Source organism: Leopardus geoffroyi, chromosome D3 (genome assembly GCF_018350155.1).
Source record: "Leopardus geoffroyi isolate Oge1 chromosome D3, O.geoffroyi_Oge1_pat1.0, whole genome shotgun sequence".
Lineage (NCBI taxonomy): Eukaryota > Metazoa > Chordata > Mammalia > Carnivora > Felidae > Leopardus > Leopardus geoffroyi.
This window is the reverse complement of record NC_059339.1, coordinates 57751601-57777234: the sequence shown is the minus strand read 5'-3', so window position 1 is coordinate 57777234 and position 25634 is coordinate 57751601. Positions and strand designations below refer to the sequence as shown.

The window sequence follows — 25634 nt, the reverse complement described above, 5'->3', positions numbered from 1 at the left end:
CAACTGATGGAATGGGAGAAGATATTTGCAAACGACATATCAGATAAAGGGTTAGTATCCAAAATCTGTAAAGAACTTACCAAACTCAACACCCAAAAACAAATAATCCATTGAAGAAATGGGCAAAAGACATGAATAGGTACTTCTCCAAAGAAGATATCCAGATGGCCAGCCGACATATGAAAAAATGATCAAATCACTGTCAGCATCAGGGAAATACAAATCAAAACCACAACGAGAAACCACCTCACACCTGTCAGAATGGCTAACATTAATAACTCAGGCAACAACAGATGTTGGTGAGGATGTGGAGAAAGAGGATCTCTTTCGCACTGCTGGTGGGAATGCAAACTGGTGCAGCCACTCTGGAAAACAGTATGGAGGTTCCTCAAAAAATTAAAAATAGAACTAAAAATAGAACTACAGCAATTGCACTAGTAGGTATTTAATCAAGGGATACAGGTATGCTGTTTCAAAGGGACACATGCACCCTAATGTTTATAGCAGCACTATCAACAATAGCCAAAGTATGGAAAGAGCCCGATGTCCATCGATGGATGAATAAAGAAGATGTGGCATATATATATAGAATGGAGTATTACTTGGCAATCAAAAAGAATGAAATCTTGCCATTTGCAATTACAAGGATGGAACTAGAGGATATTATGCTAAGCAAAATTAGAGAAAGACAAATATCATATGACTTCACCCATGTGAGGACTTTAAGATACAAAACAGATGAACATAAGGGAAGGGAAAGAAAAATAATATAAAAACAGGGAGGGGGACAAAACATAAGAGACTCATAAATATAGAGAACAGAGGGTTACTGGAGGGGTTGTGGGACGGGGGATGGACTAAATGGGTAAGGGGCATTAAGGAATCTGCTCCTGAAATTATTGTTGCACTATATGCCAACGAACTTGGATGTAAATTTAAACATTTTTTAAGAAATAATTTTTAATTATTTAAAAATTTTTAATTATTTCTTAAAAATTTTTTAGTTAGAAATGTAAATAAACACATTTGTGTAAAATTATATGTATGGCTATATGTATAAGTAAAAAAATAGTATTTCTAATTGAGCCAGACTTAGCACTAATTATAAAATAACATTAAATATTATAAACATGCATTTTAGACAGAGGAAAGGAGATTCTAATCAAAAGATCATAGTGGGGTGCCTGGGTAGTTTAATCAGTTGAGCGTTCAACTCTTGATTTCAGCTCAGGTCATCTCACGGTTTGTGGGTTTGAGCCCCACGTCAGGCTCTTTGCTGACACCTCAGAGCCTGCTTGAGATTCTTTCTCTCTCCCTCTGCTCCTCCCTGCTCTCTCTCTTAATAAACTTCAAAAAAAATTTTAAAAATTCTCTCTCTCTGCCCCCTGCTCACATGCACTTGCTCTAAAATTAAAAATTTTTTTTAGGGGCGCCTGGGTGGCGCAGTCGGTTGAGCGTCCGACTTCAGCCAGGTCACGATCTCGCGGTCCGTGAGTTCGAGCCCCGCGTCGGGCTCTGGGCTGATGGCTCAGAGCCTGGAGCCTGTTTCTGATTCTGTGTCTCCCTCTCTCTCTGCCCCTCCCCCGTTCATGCTCTGTCTCTCTCTGTCCCAAAAATAAATAAACGTTGAAAAAAAAAATTAAAAAAAAAAAAAAAAAAAAATTTTTTTTAAAAAAGTGCTATAAATGAGGAGAAAGCAGTTATCTGGGGAAAAGAACAGTTGTGTCAACATCAGGCCAGATTACTTAGCCTTTATGTATTCCCATTCTCAGCAAGTTCAGGTTGTTTTCCTTGTGCCACCTTCCCCCAGATTGCGTGATACTGTCTTTTGGTGATGGAGAAGCCCAGACAGAAGGCTTGAACCATGGATACGATCCTGGGCATTTAGAGTATAGAATTCATTTGGCCCACATTGGAAACAGTCGTTAAGAATATGTCTGAGAGGAGTGTCTGGGTGGCTCAGTCGGTTAAACATCTGACTCTTGATTTCAGCTCAGGTCATGATCTCACTGGTTTGTGGGATCAAGCCCCATGTTGGGCCCTGCTCTGTGAACGCAGAGCCTGCTTGGGGTTCTCTCTCTCCCTGTCTCTCTGCCCCTCCCCTCCACATATGCACACCTGCTTTCTCTTTTTCTCTAATATTTTTTTTAAAAGACTATGTCTGAGATAAGGTTTTTTCCGTTTTTGTTTTTTTTTTTCCTCACCCTAGCAAAACTGGACAAGTAAGTATGTATTTGAGTTGAGTATGTTTGAACATGACCATTAACTTCTGGATTTGCAGCCAGTGAGAACCAGCCAGAGAAGCCTCACTTTGATTCTCGAAGTGTGATATTTGAGCTGGATCCTTGCGATGGGAATGGGAAAGTTTGCCTTGTCTACAAAAGAGGGAAGCCAGGTAAGAATCAGCAACAAGCATGGGGCTGCCGTTGGGTGTGGCATGGATGACCCTGCTCTCCGGTCCTCACACAAAAGGCACACTCCTCTCTGGACTCATGAGATGCCACTGGGTCTCTTGGAGATGCCAAGACTGAGAAATCCCCTTTGGTCCTCCCTGAGCATCTCCTTCTAGGCCAATCACTAGAGTCTTTTTAAGCTGTCATCATTTGTGAGTTACTACAAAATAGTGGGAGTAGGATACTAAGCAAGTAAAAAGTAAAAGAAATGGTCATTCTGTTTATAGGCTCCTCTAGCAGGCTCACACATTAGGAAAGCATCCAGGAAAAGCATTATCCTTCTAGTATACTTCTATACATAGGCAAGTTGATAGCACTAAAAACCTGAATTAGTAAACCTCAAGCTAAAGACCTCAGATGAGAAATCCAGAGTAAAAGCCTCCAGCCTCTGTTGAAGCAGCTATTATCTGCCCCCCGCCCCCCAACAGCAGTTCAGGCCCTGGCTTAGGGACTGTAGACAAGGCCAAGCCCTCTTTTAGTAGCTCTCTGCCTGGTAGGGGTGAGAAGATACAGACGTCAGGATTTTGCCCCTGGAGAAAAGAGGGGCCATCTTTGCAAAGTAGCCTTCCATCTACATTTTGGGTTATGGGAAGGTGTGGTACAAGAGGAGTTGTGAGGTAAAGGAAGCATCCAGGCAAAGACACACAGTAAAGTTACACCATGGGAAAGTGCAACTGATTTGGAAGGAGTGACAGATAACTTCAGTTCATTGGGCTGCCCGGTTCATCTTGTGGATGGGGAGGAGATGAAGCCAGAGGCCAGTTGTTCCCCTTCATGCAGAGCTTGGCAGGAGTTTGGACCTGACAGTGTGAAGTCAAGGTTGTTCAATAGAAGAATGGCAGAATTGAGATGCAAGTGTATGTGACCACAAGCAGTCTTGGAAAAGGAAGAGACTGGAGGGTTGGGGCCACTTAGGGAGACATTAAGTCCATTAGACAGGAGATGCACTAGATTAGAGGTCTGCAGTAGGAAGAGTGGAGTGTCAGAAGCAAATGAGGTGGGAGCTGGTGTGATAGTGCCTGCTTCAGTTCAGCCGGGACCTCTCGCAGCAGCACAGGTGGGATCCAGGATGGGTGATGGTTGGGCTCCTCCGTAGTGGCTGCTCACAGCCCCTCAGATTCCTGATGGAGACCTCTTCAGAAGACCAGAGCCATTCAGAGTCTGCTTCCATCAGGAAAGCTGAGATCACAGTATGTCCCACTGGAGCAGGGGTGGCTGAATGGAGAGCCTGAGTGCACAGAAGGCCAGTGCCAAGCACACAGGGCAGTCGGCTGACTGATCAGGAATCTGTAAAAAACAATACCGATGAAATGCCTTGGTGGCCACTGGAGCATAGGCCTGGGAGGTTGGGGGGAGGGAACTTTAATTTTACATCCTTGAAGTATTGGAATTTTTTTTTTTTTTTGACATTACAGATAAAAGGAGAAAAGTGTGGGGTGCCTGGGTGGCTCAGTCGGTTGGGCGTCCGACTACAGCTCAGGTCATGATCTTGCAGTCCGTGACTTCGAGCCCCACATGGGGCTCTGTGTTGACAGCTCAGAACCTAGAGCCTGCTTCGGATTCTGTGTCTCCCTCTCTCTCTGCCCCTCCCCTGCTCACGCTCTGTCTCTCTCTCAAAAATAAAAGATTTAAAAAAAAAAAGGAGAAAAGTGTTACACCATGCATTCGTTTCTTTTGTCTGCTATTTCAGCATTGGCGCAAGACGCTGAGATTTGGTTCCTGGACAGAGCGTTATACTGGCATTTTCTCACAGATACCTTTACCGCTTACTATCGCCTGCTCATCACACACCTGGGCCTGCCACAGTGGCAGTACGCCTTCACCAGCTATGGCATTAGCCCACAGGCCAAGGTAAGGGAGGGACACCTATCATCTCAAACTGGACTATCAGAATCTACCGAGATGCTTACGTTGTAGATTCTCAGTTTCCCTGTCTGATTCAGAAGACCCGGGATGGAGCCCAAGAACCGCATCTTCATAATGCAAGGCAGATGATTCCAGTGTAGGTAGACAGCCTCACTTTATACTGAACTAAGTGGTTCCCAAACTTGACTGATCCTCAGGATCACCTGGGAGTTTACTTTCTAATTAAATTTTATTGAGGGCTTAGGTCAAGTTGTTTTGCATAGTATGTAGATACAGGAAAAGTGAAAAGTCAGTCTCTTACTCCCAGATTCTCCAGCCTCCCAGCCTTCCCCAGAGGCAGCCACTGTTCCCCTTTTCTTGTGCCTTTCACAGGACACTTTACTGCCTAGAAAGTATGCATGCATGCATACGATTTTTGGTTCCTTTTTTCTAAATCACAACTGCAATAATACACCTTTCACATCGTTCTGCAACCTTCTTTTCACTTAACATTCCATCTTGGAGCTCACTTCCTACAGTACCTACAGAGCTGTCCTTTTTAGTGATACAGAATATTCCACTGTATGGATGTGCCTCGTTTATATTACACATCTGGGCAACACTTCAAACATACGATCGCCAGGTAATGCTCATATGCTGCCTGGTATGCCCGGAAGAACTTAGGCTGGGTGGCAATAAATGAGGGATTCAGCTCCATGTATGTATTCATCTGGTGGGCCCCACTTTGCTCAAATGTCACATAACAGCATCATCCAGTCAACCCTGTGACATCAATAAATATGATGCTCTTTGCCCAGAAGGGGAAGACAGCACCAACAGGCACCTGCCTTTAGCCAAGGCCTGCTACTGGCCTCAGTTATGCACCTTCCGTGTGAGGAAGGCACTGCCCAGTCTACCTGATGGGCAGTGGCTGGTTTGAGGACAGAACAATTAGAAGAACACTGATGATCTGGGACCTAACATCCCACACTCAGGGCTCACTAGATCAGAAGGAAGGATGTTTACTTACATTCTTCGTCCTCGCGCTGCATTTATTGTAAAGGTTATGAGACCTCATGAAGCAATGTGTGTGCCATCACTTTCACTTGAAGTACTAACAGATTTTCAAGGCAGTTTTTCAGAAAGCCTTTTGCTCTCTTTGCCCCATCTCCCCAGCCCTCTGTCCCCTGGGTCCCCACTAAAAAGCATAAACAGTGGCATTTCTCCTTTGAATTGTGACCACTTTCCCAATTCTGCCTTACAGCAATGGTTCAACATGTATAAACCCATCACCTACAACACAAACCTACTCGCAGAAGAGACCAACTCCTTCGTGAACAAGCTGGATCCCAGCAAAGTGTTCAAGAGCAAGAACAAGACCTTAAGCCCCAAAAAGAAAGGGCCTGTCCAGCCTGCAGGTGGCCAGAAAGGGCCCTCAGGTCCTCCTTCCACCTCTAAGTCCTCTTTTAGTCCTGGAAACCCTGTCCGCAAATGAGCACCTCCACATCCCTGCCAGCCCCACAGTGATGATTTCCATGCACAGATGGCCCAAGCCTCCGGTTCTGTGTGTGGCACCACAGGCCTCTTCGCCGTCTAAGTGAGCCAAATCCTAGTCCTTTTACTCCTGTTGGCATTAGCCAGGAGTTCAAAGGCATTCTCAGGTCTCCCCCAGAGTCCTTTCCTCACCCCCAGCCTCCAAAAGCTGTGGAGAGCTTCAGAACTTACTAAGTAGCTAAATCTGTTCAGGGCTTTCCCCTCTCCCCACCCCCACTCCTCTGCATCCCTCAGCCGTGATTAGAGAAGGCCCCTAAGGAAATCTCTGGTTTTGACCCATGAGACATTAGAACTGTATTCTTCAGTTAGTAACCACTAGCCACATGTGGCTGTTTATATGAAAAATTCAGTTCCTCAATTGCATTAGCCATGTTGTGAGTATTCATGTGACTAGTAGATTCTGTATTAGACAACACAGAGATAATGGAACATTTCCATCACAGAAAGTTCTGTTGGGCAGCACTGCATTAGAATATTTTCATGCTGCCCTTTCTTGGTTCATTTTTGTTAGAAAATGTGGATACCTTAATTTGATGGGTCATAATGGTCCATGAAAATTCTTGAAGGTACAATTGTACATGTTCTTTTTATTTTTCATAAGTAATTCTCTGCTCCCTTTTCAGATTGCTATAAAGTTTGTCAACATTATCTTAATTTTTTTTTTAAGAGGAAGTGATCTGCTGTACTTGAACCATTTAAAAACAAAACCTCCCAAGTACTGTCTACAGGACTCTTCATAAAGAATTTTGGTAAAACCACTGTTGACAAGAGCTTTCCACCTGCTCTGCCTTCTAACTGCTTCCAACAATTCATGGAGTGGCAGAAAGGGACAAAGAGGAACCAAGCTGTCAAGGATGAGAGCTGAAGTCTTAGTCTTTTAGAAATATTTTTCTTGGGCGCCTGGGTGGCGCAGTCAGTTAAGCGTCCGACTTCAGCCAGGTCACGATCTCGCGGTCCGTGAGTTCGAGCCCCGCGTCGGGCTCTGGGCTGATGGCTCAGAGCCTGGAGCCTGTTTCCGATTCTGTGTCTCCCTCTCTCTCTGCCCCTCCCCCGTTCATGCTCTGTCTCTCTCTGTCCCAAAAATAAATAAACGCTGAAAAAAAATAAAATTAAAAAAAAAAAATATTTTTCTTCCAAAACTGATCAAACCAAAGGGAGAACCAATAACACCAGATAAGTGATTCCAGCCTGTGGCTGCTACTCCAAACAAGTCAGGGTCAGAAGGAGATTGAGAAGTCCTGTCATCCTCTCCTGTGGCAAGCACCCTTCCTCTAGTGCTTGTTGAGTCCCCTGAGTTACTTTGAAGTCAGGCCTGGCCCTGTTCTGCTTTCCACAGGTGAAGCAGCAGAAGACCCAGGAGGGCAGCGGAGCCCTTCACATCAGCAGGAGCCCTCTTAGGATATAGCAGAGGATGGGGGTTCTGGTGAGGAAAGGAGAGCATGAAGACTCGGGCAGCTAGCTGATGTGTAGGACCCAGCACAGAAAATGTCCAGAAATTAGGAAAATAGTACCATTAAAGGCATTGAAATGTTCTCCCTTTCTTCCATGGTCTCTCACATCTTGTTATGGTGGATTTTTATTTTCTACTTAATACTGTTCTAAGTAACGAAAAATTTAAATTCTAAATTATTAGCATTAACTTTATTCATCTTTGTATTATGCAATTCCAGTTTTAAACTACAACTAGAAGGGCAGTGAACTCGTGTAGAATCACCAAAATTAGATAATTTGCATTTCATAGTTTATGTGCACATATTGTACGTATATGTATTTTGTCCTTACTAGAACACTGGAAACACTGCCAAAAAAAAACAAAAAAAAAAAAAAAACAAAAAAAACCTATCTCAATCATTCACTTCTTCGTATGTACACATTCTTATTCTTTCAGCTTACTAACGAGTAAGGAAGGACTGAAAGAACTATGGGCTGCCTTTTGTTTTCGTTTTTTCTTGTCATCATATTCAGCATAAGTGGATGGCTAATGAAGTGAGTAAATGGCTAATGACATGAGTACAATAAAAACTTTTAAAAAAAGTAACATGAGTAAAAATGGATATGACAGGGTTCCATGGTCATTCATGCTGCTTAGAATGCTATTACCTTTTTGTGTTCAAATCAAAGTCTGGTTTAAATAGTGTGGCCTCTTAGGGCTCTCGGGGCCCCACTTAGTGGTAGGAATAACTTGCTTATATTTACTTTGCATCTCAACTCCTGCATCACGGGTCTGCTGGAATTTTGTGCATACAGACATCACGAAGGCTCTGAGTGGGTTGGTGAGGAACAGTGGGCACATACTGCATGAGACTTCACTTACAAAACACAAGTTCAGAAACAACATTAAGAACTTCAGACAACAGGAGAGCATTAAACCAAGGGTGTGGCCCATTGAGTGCAGGGCCCTCTGTGCTGCTGCCCTGGTAAAGGAAGGCAGGAGCATTCCTGGGGAGACTTCAGACAACATGTAAGTTGAGTGTGCTACATGGGAGATAAAAACTCATCCATGAGATTTATGTTTTGAAACAAAAGCAATTAAAATGGCAGTAGGATCTATAAATCAGTTGCCCAAGAAAAAGACACTATGCTGGAATCACAAAATGAGAATGAATGGCAGAATGCCATATAATGCATTGATGTAGTTAAGATTGTGCTTAAAGTACCACATCCTCACGCTGCTTGAGTCCTATAGCAGGGAAGGACCCAAACCAAGGATATTATGACTTGCATATAATAATCCATAGAATCCCTTGAAGCTGTGCTCCCCAAACTTGAACATGCATCAGTGTCACTGGAGTTGGAAGGAGTCACTAGGAGAGAAGACACTCAAATCCCTTTCCAGACCCACTAAATCAAAATTGCAAGGAAATACATCAGGACTTGTAGTCAGCTGGAATTCTGACAATAATGCTTACCGAGTCTGAAACTTTCTACTTAATGAGTCTAGGTGGTTGTGTCTTCCTTGCATGGAAAAGAACTTCAAGTCTGTTTTTAATCTAGTAAAGCATGTACAATGATTGGAACAGAAGGACCAAGGGACCCTGTGTGAACTATGTATTTTTTTAACTTTTTATTAAGGAGAATTTTAAACATTTACAAAGATATGCAGAATAATGAATCCCATGTACACATCACTTGGTCTCAACAATTCTTATGACCAAGCATGTTTTATCTATATATCTAGTCTTTACCCTTCCAATTTTAATTTTTTTACATAATTCTAAGTTACAGTTTTTTGCATTACATTTTCACAATTCCTCTAAGGATTATGATATATATTCTGTTTTCTATTCAATACAGTATCCACTCACATGGCATCCCTAGTAGCCGTATTTGTGTAGAATTCGGTCCCTCTCCCCCACCCTTGATCACAGGTGATTGGACAGTGGGTAGATACCAATTTAAATTGACTACACTTTAACCCTTGGGGTCTTGTGACGCATTTTCTTCTTTGGTTTAAGCTAACCCAGACTGCATTGTTTTTCTAGCTAAGCATTCCCTGGCTAATCCACAGCCTCCATTATGGAGCTATTGTGAAGATTAAATCAGACAATAGATGAGAACTCAGAATAGTCTTTTTCCCTTCTTCCTTTATAATATGACTCCAACCTTTCTTTCCAGCCATTAACTTTCTACATGCACCATCTGGCTCTGCCTCCTGATCCACTCACTTTCCTTCTAAAACACCACCATGGTTCTTCCATGACTATATAGTTTCCTACCTGCCAGTGCTGGCCAGATGTCCCTGCTCTTCCTCCCAAGGCTCTGCTCCAGTCTCCTCCACGTCGGAGCTCTCCATGAAGCCCTAGTCCACCAGGAGAGCCCTCTCCGGAGTGGAACGCCACATGCCAGTACCACTCAAGTAATCTCAGGTCATCTTGCCTCGTTTCCTGTCTTTGGTGGTTGTTGAGACAGCGACTGTGTTACTGAGGGAAGCCATGCTGCTTGGTGTGCAACTCCGTGAACCATTAAAAAAGATTGAACTTCAGTTAATACATGATTTTGTGCTAAAATATTGAGTTACCTCATATTTAAATCAGGATAGACCGGTGGGAACAGACAACCAAGCAAAGCAAGTTAAAAAAAAAAAAAAAAGTGCAAATGCTAATTTATTTCAATGCTTATGCAAATTGTGAAAAGGCAGCTACTACTTTAGAGGCAGGACACTCCAGTTCAGCTCATAGACCGCTTCTGTCAGAAGACCTGACCATCACGAAGTCTGTTGCTGATACACTGCAAAGGTTTTGGCATCCGAACAGTATCTCCCAGACTGCCTCTTGCCACTCACTGGCTGTAGCTGAAAATCTTTTACCAATGTGCCTTGGTTTGTAGTTTCAGAAATGTAGTCTTTGTGATTACCCATTCTTAAGTTTTTTTTACAGCACCTAGTCCCCAGGCCTTGCCCAGTACCTACCCTTGGTACATGTAGCACACAGAATGAAAGACCATCTAACTGGTGGTCTTCAGTATCCAACCGGCTAGTTTGACATGGATAAAACCTGTTGTGAGCAGACTTCCAGATGATACGGGTGAGATGCAGTAGTGAGGACCAGCCAGAGGGCGACAGGGTGAAGACAGGCACCACAGGAACTGAAGCGGTGCTTTATAAAGCTTTATTGCAAAAGTGGGTTTAGCGGTTGTCAGAGATGGGTGTGTTGGGCCACAGCATGTATGACAAGTTCATACAGCCCCGATGTAGACTCAGAGGAGAGTGTGCATCTAGGCAGATCTGTCAGGGGACCACACTGAATACCAATCACATGGCATTCTCTGAGGACAAGAAATCCCAAGGCTTGGAACACAACGTGGGCAGTGGGTAGACCTAGATCTGTAGACACTGTTTGAAGTTTTTGGAGTAAACATAGTCCAAAGCAGTTTTACACGCAAATTTTACAAAAATTCTCCTTTATATAAAATGAATATATAGAGAGTATATATATACAAAAGTGTTTTCTCTCATATCCGTGCTCTTTAATACACTAGTGATTAACCACATGTAGCCATTTAAATTTAAAATTCCACTTCTCACGTCTCTACCCACATAGGTTGAGTAACCACGTTCGTCTAGTGGCTACCACACAGAATGGGGTATAGAAATTTCTGCCACCACAGGAAGTTCTCCAGAGCAGCCCTGTCCTAGACCACGCGTGACTTATTTTCACCTTACGATTCGCAGAATGATTTTGCCGCAAAGCCCCTTTATACTGTACTCTGCTCTGCGCACATTACCTGGAGACACTTTAAGACACAGCATCCTCACATCCTTTCCTACTTTGTATGCTCTTTTTATAACTCCTGGCTCACGGTGAACACCAGGGATGCGCCAGCATGCCACTGCACACCCTGGAAAGGGGGCTGTTGTCCTGGCTGCACAGTGGACTGTGCACCTTCTGGGCTTTGCCCCACGTGCTGGTCAAAGGGCCCAGGGCAGCTCAGCCTCTCAGTGTCTACACAGCGTCTGTCCCCGAAAGCGGATGGAAACGAAAGAGCAGGTTTCTGCATCTTTGAACAGCTCATCTCCTCTGCCCTTACAGGGAACAGGTGGGCCTGATTTGAGAACACTCTCCTGAGCCCAGAAATAAGAAACGTTTCTCAAAGTACCTGCCATTATTTTGGAGATCAGTTACCTCTTCACAGCAGAAAGCCTGGCAAAGGATAGCTTGGAGACCAACCAGAGCAGGGACACAGCCCTCAGAATTCTTGGTTCAAGTCCAGCCAAGGGATCAAAAGTTGCAAATGAGGGATCATCTATTCGGGACAAGATTAAACCTCTGGAAAAACCGCTTACCTTTACCACAGCTCCAGTTCCCAACTGTCCACTTTTAAACTTTGTAAATAAGGTTATCCCTTGGGATAGAGGTGGAGGCATAGATTGCTCTTGAGGGTCTGCATTTACGTGTCTGGAGGTTCCTGAGGCACATCTCCCACGGATGGCTCTAGACCATGGCCACACACAGGTTCTAGAACAGAGTATTGGGATTCCAGAATATAGGCTTATTGAGCAACTTTACTAAGAACTATTTTTCTTTACTGATTCTAAAACACTACTGTGGCCTTAATTATTATCTCCACAAATTATATTTTAGACCATTTTTTTTTAATGGGGAAAAATATTAATCCATTAAAAGCAGGAAGAATTCAGTCAAGTACAAGACATTTAAAATTTGTCTTAATACATCATTTTTTCATAAATACAACCTTATAAAGTTTAATTTAACCCAATCCTTGGTTGGTTTAGGAAGTTGTCGATCTCGGCGTGCCAATTTCAGATGGCTCAGTCAGTTAAGCTTCCAACTTAGACTCAGGTCATGATCCTGCTGTTGGTTCGAGCCCCATGTCGGGCTCTGTTCTGGCAGCCCAGAGCCTGGAGCCTACTTTGGATTCTGTGTCTCCCTCTCTTTCTCTGTGCCACCAACCCCACCCCCCCCCCCCACCATTCTCATTCTCTCTCAAAAATAAAACATTTTAAAACTTTTTTTAAAAAGTTGTCAATTTCCATAACCTTTACAATTTCAGGACAGTTTTTCTTCCAAAGTGATGCAAATTATTTTTTTCATACCACCTGCTGGGAGGGATGCTGGATTAGAATCCATTTCCTTCCATTGAGTCTGTATTTCTAAGGTTGGGTTCAGCTGGGAATCGACTCTATTCCCTTTGCCGTTTCCAGTCTTATGCCTTAATCTTCTAAATCAAGGGCTCTGACGTTGATTGAATTGCTCTAATCCTGTCCAGGTCTACCACCAGCTGCTATGTACAGAGTTCTAGTGTAGATGACCTTATCTAAATCAGTATTATCATCCAGGATGTTTTTTTAAGAGACCAGATAAAGCAGCTATAAAAGCTTTCCCAAGCACCCAGCTCTTCCTGTATAGCTCCATGTTTTTTATTCTTTACTTGAAAGTTGAGGTTTGCAAAAGTATATTCCACTGGGTATACAATTCGAGTATTGTTTGGAAAGGGTGACTGTCTCCATTTCCTAGCCCACTTCCGTTTTCAGAAGCATCTGGCTGTACCTCATTGGAACCCCTTCAGAGAGCAGTGCAGGTTTAAAAGCATTTTTTTAGGCAGATGCTATTAAGGGGCAAGGATTCGGAAGGAAAATGAGCTTTCTGTTTTATTTTCCGAAAGCACGAGAGACCATGCCCCTCCCTGCTTAGCTGGATCAACGGAATAGTCCCAATTATTGCCATAACTTCTCAAAAGAGAGGAAAACCCACTGCCGACATGGTAATAGAAGGTGCCCTACTTACCTTGTGGTTGATTTAATGTTGTTTATCTGTAACATGCCACACAGGTCCTCTATTTGACCAAAACCCATCTCTTCCCGTTTCCACCTAAATCAGGTAACTTTTAGATTATTTCAAAATGAATAGAAGAAAATGTGTCAAGTAGACCCCAGCTGTCTAGCCCCTGTAATGGGAGATGAGGAGGTGAGTGTCTGCAGACTTGGTGAGTGGTACATGCAAAGCTCTTCCTGCCCCACCAGCCACAAGCAGGGAGCCTGGCGCACCGAGCCCTGGAGGTGCAGTGGGCCCGGCACATGCGGGTCCTACGTGATCCTGATGAACCGCTGGTCAGAGTCCTTCCCCACTGATGGCCAGGATGTGCTGTTTCTCATTCTCAGCTGCTCTAATTATCCAGCCGATTTGATTTTCCTGTACATGGAATGCTCCACTTCTAAATTACAGGACGTTTTGGAAGCAAATCATTGTTACTAATCCAGTAGTTAGGACCAATTTCCACTAAGTCAGCAACTGAAAATGGTGTTTGAACTACAAAATCATAAATTGGTACTTCTTCAGGTGGATCATCTAAATACTCTTTTTAAGGGCAATAATTCAATAGTGCTTATTAAGAGAATAGAAGTGGCTTGGGCCTCACTTGGTTGAGTAGCAGCAATCTGAATAAACTCTCACCATGTGCTTTCACCGGAGTGGGAATCATTCTATCATAAAATCTCAAAAGATGATGCTTTGGAGCTCCTGAACCTTTCCTACTTCTACTAGATGTACATGGATGGATGGGCAGGGGTGAGGTGAATGGATTATCAATTATCAATGCGAAATTTGTGCAGGATTACGAACCTTTATCAAAAGGAGGTTAGATGGTGCCACCACCACCTGTACACAACCTGGCTGCCAGGGTTTGGGCTTAGTCAAGGTGGGGACGACTGCCCTCCACCCATGTGCCGCACCCCTGTTCAGTCTGTGCCACAGGTTTGGGCCAGAAGCAGAGTTACTGATATCCAATTACCAGGCCTTCTTAAGGATTCTAGAAGAACAAAACCAGAACTAGCAAAAAGTGACAAGCCAGCAAATATCACTTCCTCTCTTTCGCCCTGGGAAAGTCGTTCAGCCTCCCTCATCCTCGCTTGTATGTAAGATGAAAATGCAGAATGGCTACGTGGATCCTAGGTAAGAAAATACACAATGGGTACCCACACAGATGCCGTCAATATTTTAGCTCTTGTAAAAATCATGCAGAAAGTCCATCCCCCATAATTGCCTAGCAACAGAATTTTTTTCTACCAAATAAACTACCTTTTGTGACAGAACTGATGGGGCATTTTAATATCAAGCACCCTAACTGCACTTGCAAAGATCTTCCATCATTTCTCTGAGGCAATTGGGTGTTTTTATTTTTAGTTACCTCTCTGGCAAAATGTATAAACAGCTGCAGATTAAACCAAATTTTCATTTTAGTTGATGACTACCTCTCGTGGCCCTAAGGGGAGGGATCATGACTCTCCTTTTCCCAGCTGAATCCCCAGCTCCTGGCACAGGGTTACCTCTATAATAAGCCCTCAGTGCCTATTTGTGATAGATGGTTGTATAAATTTTCTAAAGCTGCCATAACAAATTCCCACCCACTTGGTGCATTAAAACAAAAGGAATTTATTCTCTTACAGTTCTAAAGGCCAAAAGTTCAGCATGCGTTTTACAGAGCCAAAACCAAGGTGTCAACAGCACCACGCTCTCTGCAGAGGCTCGGGTGGAGAATTTGTTCCTGGCCTCTGTTTCTGGTGGCTGCTGGCATTCCTTAGTATGTGCCCGCATCACTCCAATCTCTGCCTCTGTCTTCATAGTACCTGCCCCTCTGTTGCGCATATGAAAGCCCCTCTACCTCTCTCTTATGAGGACATGTGTGATTAGGTTTAGGGTATGCCTAGATAACCCAGGATCATCTCTCCCTATCTGGATCCTTACTTTATTCACCTCTGCAAAGACCCTTCCTTGTAACATTTACAGGTTCCTGTGATCAGGACCTGTTCTCTTTGGGTGGCCATTATTTAGCCTACTATAGTGGTATTTGGTGACACACTATCTCAGGGACATGAGCACAGAAACGGTGGATTTGGGAGCAGTGGACAATGACACAGCCACTCACAGGTTAGGAGCTCAGAAACCAGCTTTCCTAACTCTCCTCCCTGCTATTCCTTCCTGTACTGTGTTCAGTGATGGACTTGGGAGAAAACAAAACTGGGTCTTCAGCCCTCCTGGGCCCTGTGCATCCTCCCTTCCATCCCCAAATCCCTCAGTAAGTTATTTTTAAAATAGAAAAAAAAAAAAAAAAAAAAAAAAAAACCCTTATGATTCCAAAGAAACCAAACCTCAGGCATCTTTAAAAGAGTTCACCCTCATTTACTGGCAGTTCTGTAACTTCAACTTAAATTAAGAAATATACACAATAATATCTATAGTGATGACCAGCAAGGGTAGCAAAGCATCTCCCAAGGGTAAGGTACCATTCATTCTGCTCCTCAAAGACCTTTCAGATACCTGAACCTCCTGAATTAAAAAAAAAAAAAAAAAAAAAAAAAAACAAAAAAAAACACTAACAGAGTGGCACCTGGGTGGCTCAGTAGGTTGAGTCCAACTTTGGCTCAGGTCACAATCTCCTGGTTCATGAGATCAAGTCTCGAGTCGGGCTCTGTGCTGACAGCACAGAACCCGCTTTGGATTCCATGTCTCCCTCTCTCTCTCTGCCCCTCCCCTGCTTGTTCTCATTCTCGTTCTCTCTCTCTCTCTCTCTCTCTCTCTCTCTCTCTCTCAAAAATAAAAATAGGGGCGCCTGGGTGGCTCAGTCGGTTAATCGTCCAACTTCAGCTCAGGTCACAATCTTGCAGTCCGTGAGTTCGAGCCCCGCGTTGGGCTATGGGCTGATGGCTCAGAGCCTGGAGCCTGCTTCCGATTCTGTGTCTCCCTCTGTCTCTGCCCCTCCCCCGTTCATGCTCTGTCTCTCTCTGTCTCAAAAATAAATAAACGTGGGGCGCCTGGGTGGCGCAGTCGGTTAAGCGTCCGACTTCAGCCAGGTCACGATCTCGCAGCCCGTGAGTTCGAGCCCCGCGTCGGGCTCTGGGCTGATGGCTCAGAGCCTGGAGCCTGTTTCCAATTCTGTGTCTCCCTCTCTCTCTGCCCCTCCCCCGTTCATGCTCTGTCTCTCTCTGTCCCAAAAATAAATAAACGTTGAAAAAAAAAAAAATTTAAAAAAAAAAAATAAATAAACGTTAAAAAAAATTTTTTTTAATAAAAAAAATAAAAAATAAATAAATAAAAATAAACACGGGGGGGGGCCTGGGTGGCTCGGTAGGTCAAGCATCGACTTCGGCTCAGGTCATGATCTTGCCATTTGTGAGTTCAAGCCCCACATAGGGCCGGCTCTGTGCTGACAGCTCAGACCCTGGAGACTGCTTCGGATTCCGTGTCTCCCTCTCTCTCTCTCTGCCCCTCCCCTGCTCGCACCGTGTCTCCCTCTCACTCAAAAATAAACATTTCAAAAAAAAAAAAGAAAAAGAAAACAAACATTAAAAAATTTAAACACACGCACATACTAACAGAAGCAGCCAGACTAAATGGCAACAAGGAGGGAGGAACTGAACAACAGGAATAACCCCCCAATTTCACTAAAAACTACTAAACCAAGTTCTCAATAAAATGAGACTCTCTCTACCTGGCTGTAACCCAGAAGTTAGTTGACCTTGGTTGCTTCCTCTGAGAATTTTTTAATTCCTAAAATAAAACTACCTTCAGATTTATTCACTCACCTCCTTCTAAATGTGACCTTTTATTCCAAAGCAATAACTCCGGCAGAAGGCCAAGGTCCCCTGGAAGGACGCGAGGTATCTGTTCACCACAGGGTGCAGCAAGGATGCATCTTCTCTTTGTTTGCACTTCCCCATCCCCAGTGATACACATATCCTTTGTATTCAGTGCTGAGGTAACAGGCAAATGCTCTGACAAACTATGAAATCGTATCAGATTACTACACGTTATTTAGAACCATAAGAAAATAAACATCAATACCCTATGTATCCTTTTCAATAAAGTGATTAAACTCAACTGTCTGTAATATACAGACCTGCTCTTGGCAGATGCCAGGCTTTGCTGGGGTGCTCACATTCATCACCTATTATCTGACCAATACGGGCTTGAAGGAGCATGCTGTCTCCCAGTAGAGTGGGGGGTACAGAAGAGGGAGGACACAGAGGCCTGTGGGGTGAATAGCTTATCTTTAGCTCTTCAGACAACACAACCGCATAGGAACACAGGAACACAGAGTCATAGAGGTTTTCAAAGTGAGGCAAAGATGGAATTAATGGCTTGATCTTTTGGCCCCCAAATACCTGCTGCAGCGGTTTATCTTTTCCCTCTTTCCAGAGACATTCTTCACAGGGAACCGTGCGACACCGGGCTGCAGGGTCCCTGTGGAGGCTCGGCCACCACCTGGGCACCAGCCACCTCAACACGCCTTGCAGTCACTCAGAGCCCCTCGTGGGCAATGCCTGTCCCACTGGATGCCTTAGCTTCTAATGACCTGTACCCGATTGCCAGGAACTGCATTTGTCCCTCCGAGGTACTCTGTAGACAAAATTTTAAATTTCCCTTTTGTTTTGGGGACTTGTTTTTTGAGAAAATGAATTTTTACACATGAAGCAAGGGAGAGAGTGGCAGAATAGTTCAGTTTGTAAATACTACCCTAATTTTTGCTTCAACACCAGGTTGGACCAAAGCAAAGCTCGCGGATAAGGTGATCTCTATGAGGTCATTGCTAACATGTCGCACGACAAATACTGATGCCTAATTAATAAGGAGTTACAGAGAGCACATTGCTGGGCACTTCTCACTCTACTAACACACACAAAAAAACAGACGACAACAAGAAAGCCAAAGGGCCCGGAGGCCGTTCCACGCCAGGGTCCTTCTGATGAACCTGAGAAAAGGTTTGGCTGATCGAGAAGGAAGTGCATCTGTGGAGCTGTGTCAGGCCCTTACACCCGAGAGAAGAAAAGTTTCCAGTTACGGCATTAAACTCTATTTATTTAGTATTTGAAACACGGTGTACATTTATGAATTTGTATAAACATTTAGTACATCTAAAATCCACAACTGGTAAACAATCTGTGCTTTCTTTTTGTGTACGATTTTGGAGTTTACATCTGGATATTTTGGTGTTGTGGAGAGACCCCGTCTGTGACTCTAATCAAACTGCCTCACAGGACCACAGTAACCGTGACAGAAGTGATCTGCTCCTTGCACAGAAAAGGTGTCACGCTTTGGAACTACTAAACCAGGTGTCAAGGAAACCAGAGAAACACAGCCGACACAACGAAGGAAGTGTGTGCGAGAGACTCCGAGAGAGCCCCATCTATGCCCAGCGGGCCATGCGCGGACATTAGAAATGTGGACACTCCCCTTCAGAACCTTCGGATGTTAACGTTGAGTCTCTTCCCCTCCCTCATCTGGAGGGGTTCCGTCCAGCAGGAGTTTGCACAATCTTGGACACACTTCTTAGGGCGCCCACAGGTGTCACAGCTGCAACTCTGCGGTGCCAACCAGGCCCAGAGCTCGGGCTTCTTCTGGAGTCAGGCCGCTCTTGAGGGTCCTTCGCACTTCAGCAGCATCCGCAGGTCACAAAGGAATGAGAAGACAGGGGGGTGTTAGCAGCCAACACATGGTAGTCCGTCTGCCCCACACCTTACCCGCCACCCCCAAGGATTCCCAGGGTCGTCACGGGGCTCACAGATGCTCAGCCGCATCCTGCTTCTGCGGAAGCGCCCGGCCATCTGTCCATAGGGCAGAACAAATTTGGGGGCTGCAAGAGGCTGGCTTGAAGAGCCAAGTGGAGGGATTGACCTTGTAAGAAGGAAGAAGGGAGGCCCACCCTTACAAGGCTTCTGAGAAACGGGTGCAATAGTCAAGTACAGACGGCATGTGGACCAGTGTAAGGAGTGGATCAGAACTGGAACAGTCACTACAGAGCATAGGAAAACGCAAGTTCCAAAGATTGCAAATGCTAGATAAGATAACCCCACAGATCTACAGGATGAGCAATGATGACCCGGCCCCACAGAGCAAGGTGTTAACAGAACCAGGCAAGGGCAGCAGTCAGGAGGAGTCTCCCCATGAGCGTTGTGGGTCTTAGTCTCAACTCATCAAGGGGCCTCTGGAGACAATAACCATTGACTCCTTATGGACTGGACATCAAGGAGCAAACTGCCGAACTTCTGGCTGGATTTGTTAAATGTTCTCTATGAAACACACAAGGCTCAGGAAGGACCAGTGACCCTCTTCTCTGGGGCTTACAACTGGCAGGTGGAGGAATGCTCACATCTAACCAAGAACTGCTTGTGCTTAGCTTGGCACGCTGGGTTTTACCATTGTTTAGTGTTGATCAATTTTGACATCAAAATAAAGGCTGGATAAGGGTGACTGGGGAGGCAGCCGCCCCTTCCAAGACAAGTCCTTTCATTTGAAAGGTTGCCTAATTACATTTCCCTTGATTTCTCAGTTGTATTTGGCCTACTCTCTACAAAAGGTCATGCGGAGTTTGGGGTATTTGCTCTATTTTCAGAAGAGATGTGTTATGGATCTACCTCAATCCTAAATCAACCAGAGGACCTGAGGTGAACACGGCAGACCCTTGATCAGAATGCAGAGAAGCTAAAGCTCACCCTTCATGCCTCCCCATCATCCAGTGCCAGACCCAATTCCCCGCGCCCCCTGTGACTGGGGGGCCTATAGCCTCCCCCTCGGCGGGGGGGCCTCAGAGGATGCAGACAACAGGATCACAGCTCATGTTCCTGCCAGCAACACCCCATATTCCAGTGCCTTCCCAACCTCCCCTAAGCAAAAGCCCGCTTAGCCCGTGTACAAAGGATCTGAAAAGATCTGGTAGAACGTACAGGGTCTAAGTACCTATTAACAAATGGTTTCTTCTCTCCCAGGAATCAGCACTTTCAACAGGAGCCAACACCGAACCCATCAATTAGTCAATCAACAGATACTTCATAGAAAACCTACTGTGTTCCCAGCACTTCAAGAACCGGAACACCAACAGAAGACTCAGAGACATCAAGCATGGATTGAACACAAATAGAGACACAAAGATCTGTGCCTAAAGTTGCCCTCAAATCATGCCACCCCCACACTACTGTATTTCCAAGCCGAGCTCTGGGCTCCTGAGCCATCCATCTACAGCCGCTCCTGCACGGGCTCACCCTCCCCCCCACCCTTGGCCCCTTGGGCTCCAGACTGTCTAACTCGTCCAGACAAAATGTTTGGCTCCAGAGCCTTGGCTGGAGGCAGATTGCGTTTAACTGAGTAATGGAATTTGTTCTATGGGGCAGCAATAAAAATACAAGTTTGTAATAACCTTTTATGTTCTTTAAACACTCCTTCAAGTGTTTGTCAAAGAAAGATAATTTTAATAAGGCAGAAAAGAAGATAAAATATTTCTCATTCTTGACAAGGACTGCTAAGACCTCTCTTCCAAAACACAAAATTCTGCCTTGAAGAAGTCCAGGCTGCACTAGCAGGGCATCTTAAATTTCATTAGTCGCAGAGGTGGCGAGGACATGTGTCTATGAACTGTAATCTTTGAGCCTTGAGGTATGCGTGCTTGGCCAAATGACAACAGAAGCTTCACGAACTGATGGGCATTTAGAGATGCCCCCCTAACATGTGTTCACGCATTTGCTTTAGTCTATAACTGCGGCGTTCAGTTCGGTTCATGTAAATACTTGAATAAGGACCTTGGCACCTTACAGGGTGTGCAGTGATCTCCTAATTGATATGGGCATTGGACCAGCCTCTCTGAGACAGGCTCAGGGAATAGAACAAAGCTTACTAGAACAAATGCTACCTTAGCCTCGCTGCCTGACTGTACAGAGTGCGCCCTTAGCCTGGTAGCCTCCTCTCAGGTTTTATGGGCCAGACCCCCTGGGACCCTCCCGTGGCCCCTCTGCCTGGGTTCAGGTGTTCTCTGCTGTGGTTTCAGAAAAGCCAGTATCGGCTAGGTCCATTTGCTTGTCAGCTGTGTCCCTAGAAAGGTATTCATAGAAAAACCTGCCCCATTAATGGAATCCTACTTTCTGTGGGACTTCATGACAATTGAGATAAATTCTCTAATAAACATAAAATAAATAAAACCACCTCATAATAAATACAGTAAATAGATTAACCCCAAAAGACCTTAAGAATCTGAACCCTTCCTCTGTTAAAAAGTCAAAGTCGGGCGCCTGGGTGGCGCAGTCGGTTAAGCGTCCGACTTCAGCCAGGTCACGATCTCGCGGTCCGTGAGTTCGAGCCCCGCGTCGGGCTCTGGGCTGATGGCTCAGAGCCTGGAGCCTGTTTCCGATTCTGTGTCTCCCTCTCTCTCTGCCCCTCCCCCGTTCATGCTCTGTCTCTCTCTGTCCCAAAAATAAATAAACGTTGAAAAAAAAAATTAAAAAAAAAAAAGTCAAAGTTAACTCACATTACCACTTGAAGAGAGGTGTGAAATGAAGATAATCAGTTGAAATCAGCTTTGTGCTCCAATTCCAATTATCCATAGAAAGAACCTTTTTGGGTATCCATTTCTCTGTCTGTTCATCAGTCTTTCCTTCCTTCCCTCCTTTCTTTCCTTCTCCTCCCTCCCTCCCTCCCTCCCTTCTTTCCCTCTCCCTCCCCTCCCTTCCCCTCCCCTTCCCTTCTTTCTTTCTTCCCTCCCTCCCTCCCTTCCTTTCTCCCTTCCTCCCTTCCTTCCTTCAGCAAATGTTACTTGAGCCTCTACCCTGAGCCAATATTGTAGTCAGGGAGGCGGGGGGCTGACAGGGACATAGTATGAGAAGAAATGCTCAGGGTAGCAGACCCTTGTCTGGATAGGGTGTTGGCTCTCAGAAAGTTTCTGGAAGGCAAAAAGGGACAGAGGACATAAAATGAGGGGACCAGCAAAGGCACTGGCAGGTTATGGAACCTGTACGATAGAAACAAGTCTTCTCTCAAATAGGGGGTTTCTCAAGTACTAGGCTGGGGGCAGGCTGGCATATGTCTGATAAGATAATGTCTGGGCCCCTCTCCACCCCCCCCCCCATTCCCACTTCTCGCTTGAACGCTCTGGCTGCAGTGTAACTGCTCCCCAGCCTGTCACATGTGACTGCCTTCCCTCCCTGCAGCCGCTTAACAGAGAACAGACCGTGGAAATGTTTATCCCTGTCTGCCTTGCAGCTCTTCCATAGACGGCAGGGGTCACTTTGCTGGCACCAGCAGCCACTCGTTGCCCCAGGCACTTGTGACAGCTCTCACGATGTGGCAGTGACAGCAGTGGGATCAGACACAGGAGTACCTCCGCTGTCAACATGCAGCACAAGGGCGTCTGGGGACCCAGGGAAAAACCATAAGCTCCTTTTCTCTCCCCACCCCCAGCACAGAAAAAGCTTTTAATTCTACAAAGTGCTCTCGGGTGAGTCTTTGCAAAAATGAGTTGAATCTGAAAATGACAGTGGTCTACAGCCTGCAGAATAATAGCAGTCTGCATCTACTGAGGGTTAACCTGGATTATTCCATTTATTCACTATGGAAACCCTGTGAGAAGTGTCCTGTTATTACCGTTCCAGCAAGTGAGCAGACGGCATAGAGAGATCAAGTCCCTGGCCCAAGAGCACACAGTAAGCAGTGCAGAAGGATTTAAGCCAGGACACTTGAGACGCAGCCCACCCTAGAAACAGCTGTCAGCTGTACCCTGCTGACGCCTAGCAGGACACATTCTGATAATTTTTCATATCTTATGGGACATGCACTGAGTTTCGCTTCCATATGCCAGAAATCCATTTGTATTCTTTTACCTTTATTAAAAAAAAATTTTTTTTACATGTATTTATTTTTGAGAAACAGAGTGAGACAAAGCGTGGGGTGGGGGGGGGAGGGGCAGAGAGCGAAGGAGACTCAGAATCCGAAGCAGGATCCAGGCTCTGAGCAAGTAGTCAGCACAGAGCCTGATGCGGGGCTCGAACCCACAAACTGTGAGGTCATGACCTGAGCTGAAGTTGGACGCTCAACCGACTGAGCCATACAGGTGCCCCAGTATTCTTTTACCTTTAGATTACTGACAGACAGTTTTTCTATCTCTGTATGTAATGCCAAACAATTTGGAAATAAGTTAGCTTTGTTGTAATCCCTATATTTCTAAAGATCTTCTACCAAGTATACTGACAATAGAGTGCTTAGGACTATAGGGACTAATAACAGAACTTCAAGAGGTCTTAAATGTATCTTGTGGTTGGCAAGTAACTTGCCTACTGCTATTTACTCACTCCTTGTTCCTTGAGTGATCTGTCTGCTGAGTGGAGTCAAAACGATGGGTTCGGTCATGCCTCTTTGTACATCAATACAGGGAACTGTTTTAAGCTCTATCATTATGGATTTAATATTAGACTTTCCGTGGGTTGGTTTGTTTTGTTTTGTCAATGTCCATCATTTAGCCGTCTGAGTTCTTGTTTCCACCCTCCATCTTTTTTTTTCCCCACATAAAATCTGTCCATTAGAAGCAGAGATCTCCCAAATTGACAGGAATTCTACACAATAACTGACCAGTACTTTTCAAAAGTGTGAAGGTCATAAAATGTCCTCCACACATCAGAAGGGGCATGATGTCTCAATGCAATGGGTCAGCCTGGGTAAGACAATGGGACAGAAAGAGAACATTAATGGAAATATTGTTGAAATCCAAATCAAGCCTATAGTTCAGTTAATAGTATTGTACCAACGTCAATTTCTTAGTTCCAATAAATTGTCCTAGGATGTGCAAGGTGTTAGTTAACATTAGACGAAGCCGGGTGAAAGAAGGCAAATGTCCTCTTTTTTGCAACTTTTCTATTTTCTAAAATTCTTTCAAAATAAGTAAGTAAATAAATCAATAAATAAAACCCAGAACAACAATAACAAAAATTAAAGGTTCCCAAACCTGGTTGATTTAAACTCAACTTTAGACTCAGCCCAGATACACTGAATGGGAGTGTCAGTGAAAGGCCCATATGTTGCATTTTAATCTTCCCCAGAAGATTAAAAATATTTTTTTAAAATGTTTTTATTTATTTTTGAGACACAGACAGAGCATGAGCAGGGGAGGGGCAGAGAGAGAGGGAGACACAGAATCTGAAGCAGGCTACAGGCTCTGAGTTGTCAGCACAGAGCCCGCGATGCGGGGCTTGAACTCACGGGCTGTGAGATCATGACCTGAGCTGAAGTCGGATGCTTAACCAACTGAGCCACCCAGGCGCCTCCTTCCCCAGAAGATTAAAATGGCCAGCCAGGTCCCGACTTAAATCACTGCCACCTAACTAAGACACAGGGAGAGGCAGGCCCTCAAGAAGTGATGACCTTTGGGACAACAGAGTTGAAGTCTCTGAGTTCTGCCTAATCCAGAAGTATGTTCACCCATGAGGAGATGGTTCTTGGAAATACTTAGGGCAGCAGGCGATCTCTAAAACCACTGGTCTGGTCACAGTCTTGGCTCCACAGAAATACCTCTGCCTAGTCCGTGGCTACATTTGAATCCAGTACCCCCCAATACACTTTGTTGCTCCTAGTCAGGCCCTTACCAGAAAGCATTCACAGTTCAGATGTAAGAGCAGACTGTCTCCTATGTTGTGTGCTATGGGTAAGGGAAGGGAGTCAGGAAACAAGTTCTCTCCATTGTTTATGGGACAGCCTGCATGAACGTGGGGGATTCTGCAGACAAGAAAGAAGAGGCTTCAAGATTCACAGACTCTGGGGTCCTCAGCATTATTTCATGGGCAGGACAATGCCTCCCCCCTTTCCAGATGAAGCCCAGCACAGCCGCTCTCCATCAGAGATGCACCAGACAAGTACCATGGTGACAAGCCAGCCTTCGGTGCACAGGTATAAGTCCACTGAATGAGCCCCCTGGGGGTAAAAAGGGAGGTGAAGGGGAGTCTGGTCTAATCCTGGATGGCCAAGTGAGGTGGGCAGTGGTGGGAGGGGAGTGAGACGGGTGATGGGAGCGGAGCAGCGGCTGGATAGGTGTGGTTTCTGTGCACAGGCTCCCCTGAAACTTCAGCACAGCAGCCCAAGCACCTGCAGGCAGCTTCATATTCCCACCGGGCTGGGGTCCCTTGGCGGTAGCGTGACAGAGCTGGGGAGGGAGAGTGGTGGGAACCTGTCATAGGCACCTCACTTAATGCCCACAACATCCTGCGAGGTGGCACCTCTGGCCTCAGTGGATAGCAGCACACTGAGGCTCGGTGAGGCCAGGTAATTTACGAGGGGACCCCCATCTCCTTCTCTCTCATATGAATGTGTGCATTCCAAACATGGAAACCAACTCCTTTGCTGCCTGGGCAGCAAAAGCAAAGAAATACAGTAACTTCTTGTGGGGGAGGTGCTTGGCATTTTTCCAAAGCCCCTTTACAGAAACCCTCTGCTCTGCTCTCAGAATAGCTCTCACAGGCAAGACAGATTCCCGGAATCCTCTTTTCACTGATTCTCCCTCCTCTTGAACCTCCACTCTGAG

At 45.1% G+C, this 25634-nt stretch overlaps 2 protein-coding genes across 21 annotated transcripts in view; one reads left to right on the top strand and one right to left on the bottom strand.

Annotated features, from left to right (window-relative positions):
• Window positions 1-6506, top strand: part of TPGS2 (tubulin polyglutamylase complex subunit 2) — a 68249-nt gene extending 61743 nt beyond the window's left edge. For 3 of the 4 annotated variants that reach the window (XM_045458636.1, XM_045458635.1, XM_045458637.1), the window contains 3 exons: window positions 2282-2395; window positions 4144-4304; window positions 5563-6506. In XM_045458636.1, coding sequence (XP_045314592.1) covers window positions 2282-2395; window positions 4144-4304; window positions 5563-5793 — 506 coding nt within the window. In that variant the 3' untranslated portion in view covers window positions 5794-6506. Of the gene's footprint in view, window positions 1-2281; window positions 2396-4143; window positions 4305-5562 lie in introns of those variants that run through there. The other variant, XM_045458639.1, reaches the window with a different exon arrangement.
• Window positions 6507-18142: 11636 nt separating this feature from the next.
• The window catches only part of FHOD3 (formin homology 2 domain containing 3), a 471758-nt gene continuing 464266 nt past the window's right edge, over window positions 18143-25634 (bottom strand). For all 17 annotated transcript variants that reach the window (XM_045458615.1, XM_045458602.1, XM_045458603.1 and 14 more), the window contains one exon: window positions 18143-18735. In XM_045458615.1, the coding sequence (XP_045314571.1) occupies window positions 18653-18735 (83 nt within the window). In that variant the 3' untranslated portion in view covers window positions 18143-18652. The remainder of the gene's footprint in view (window positions 18736-25634) is intronic.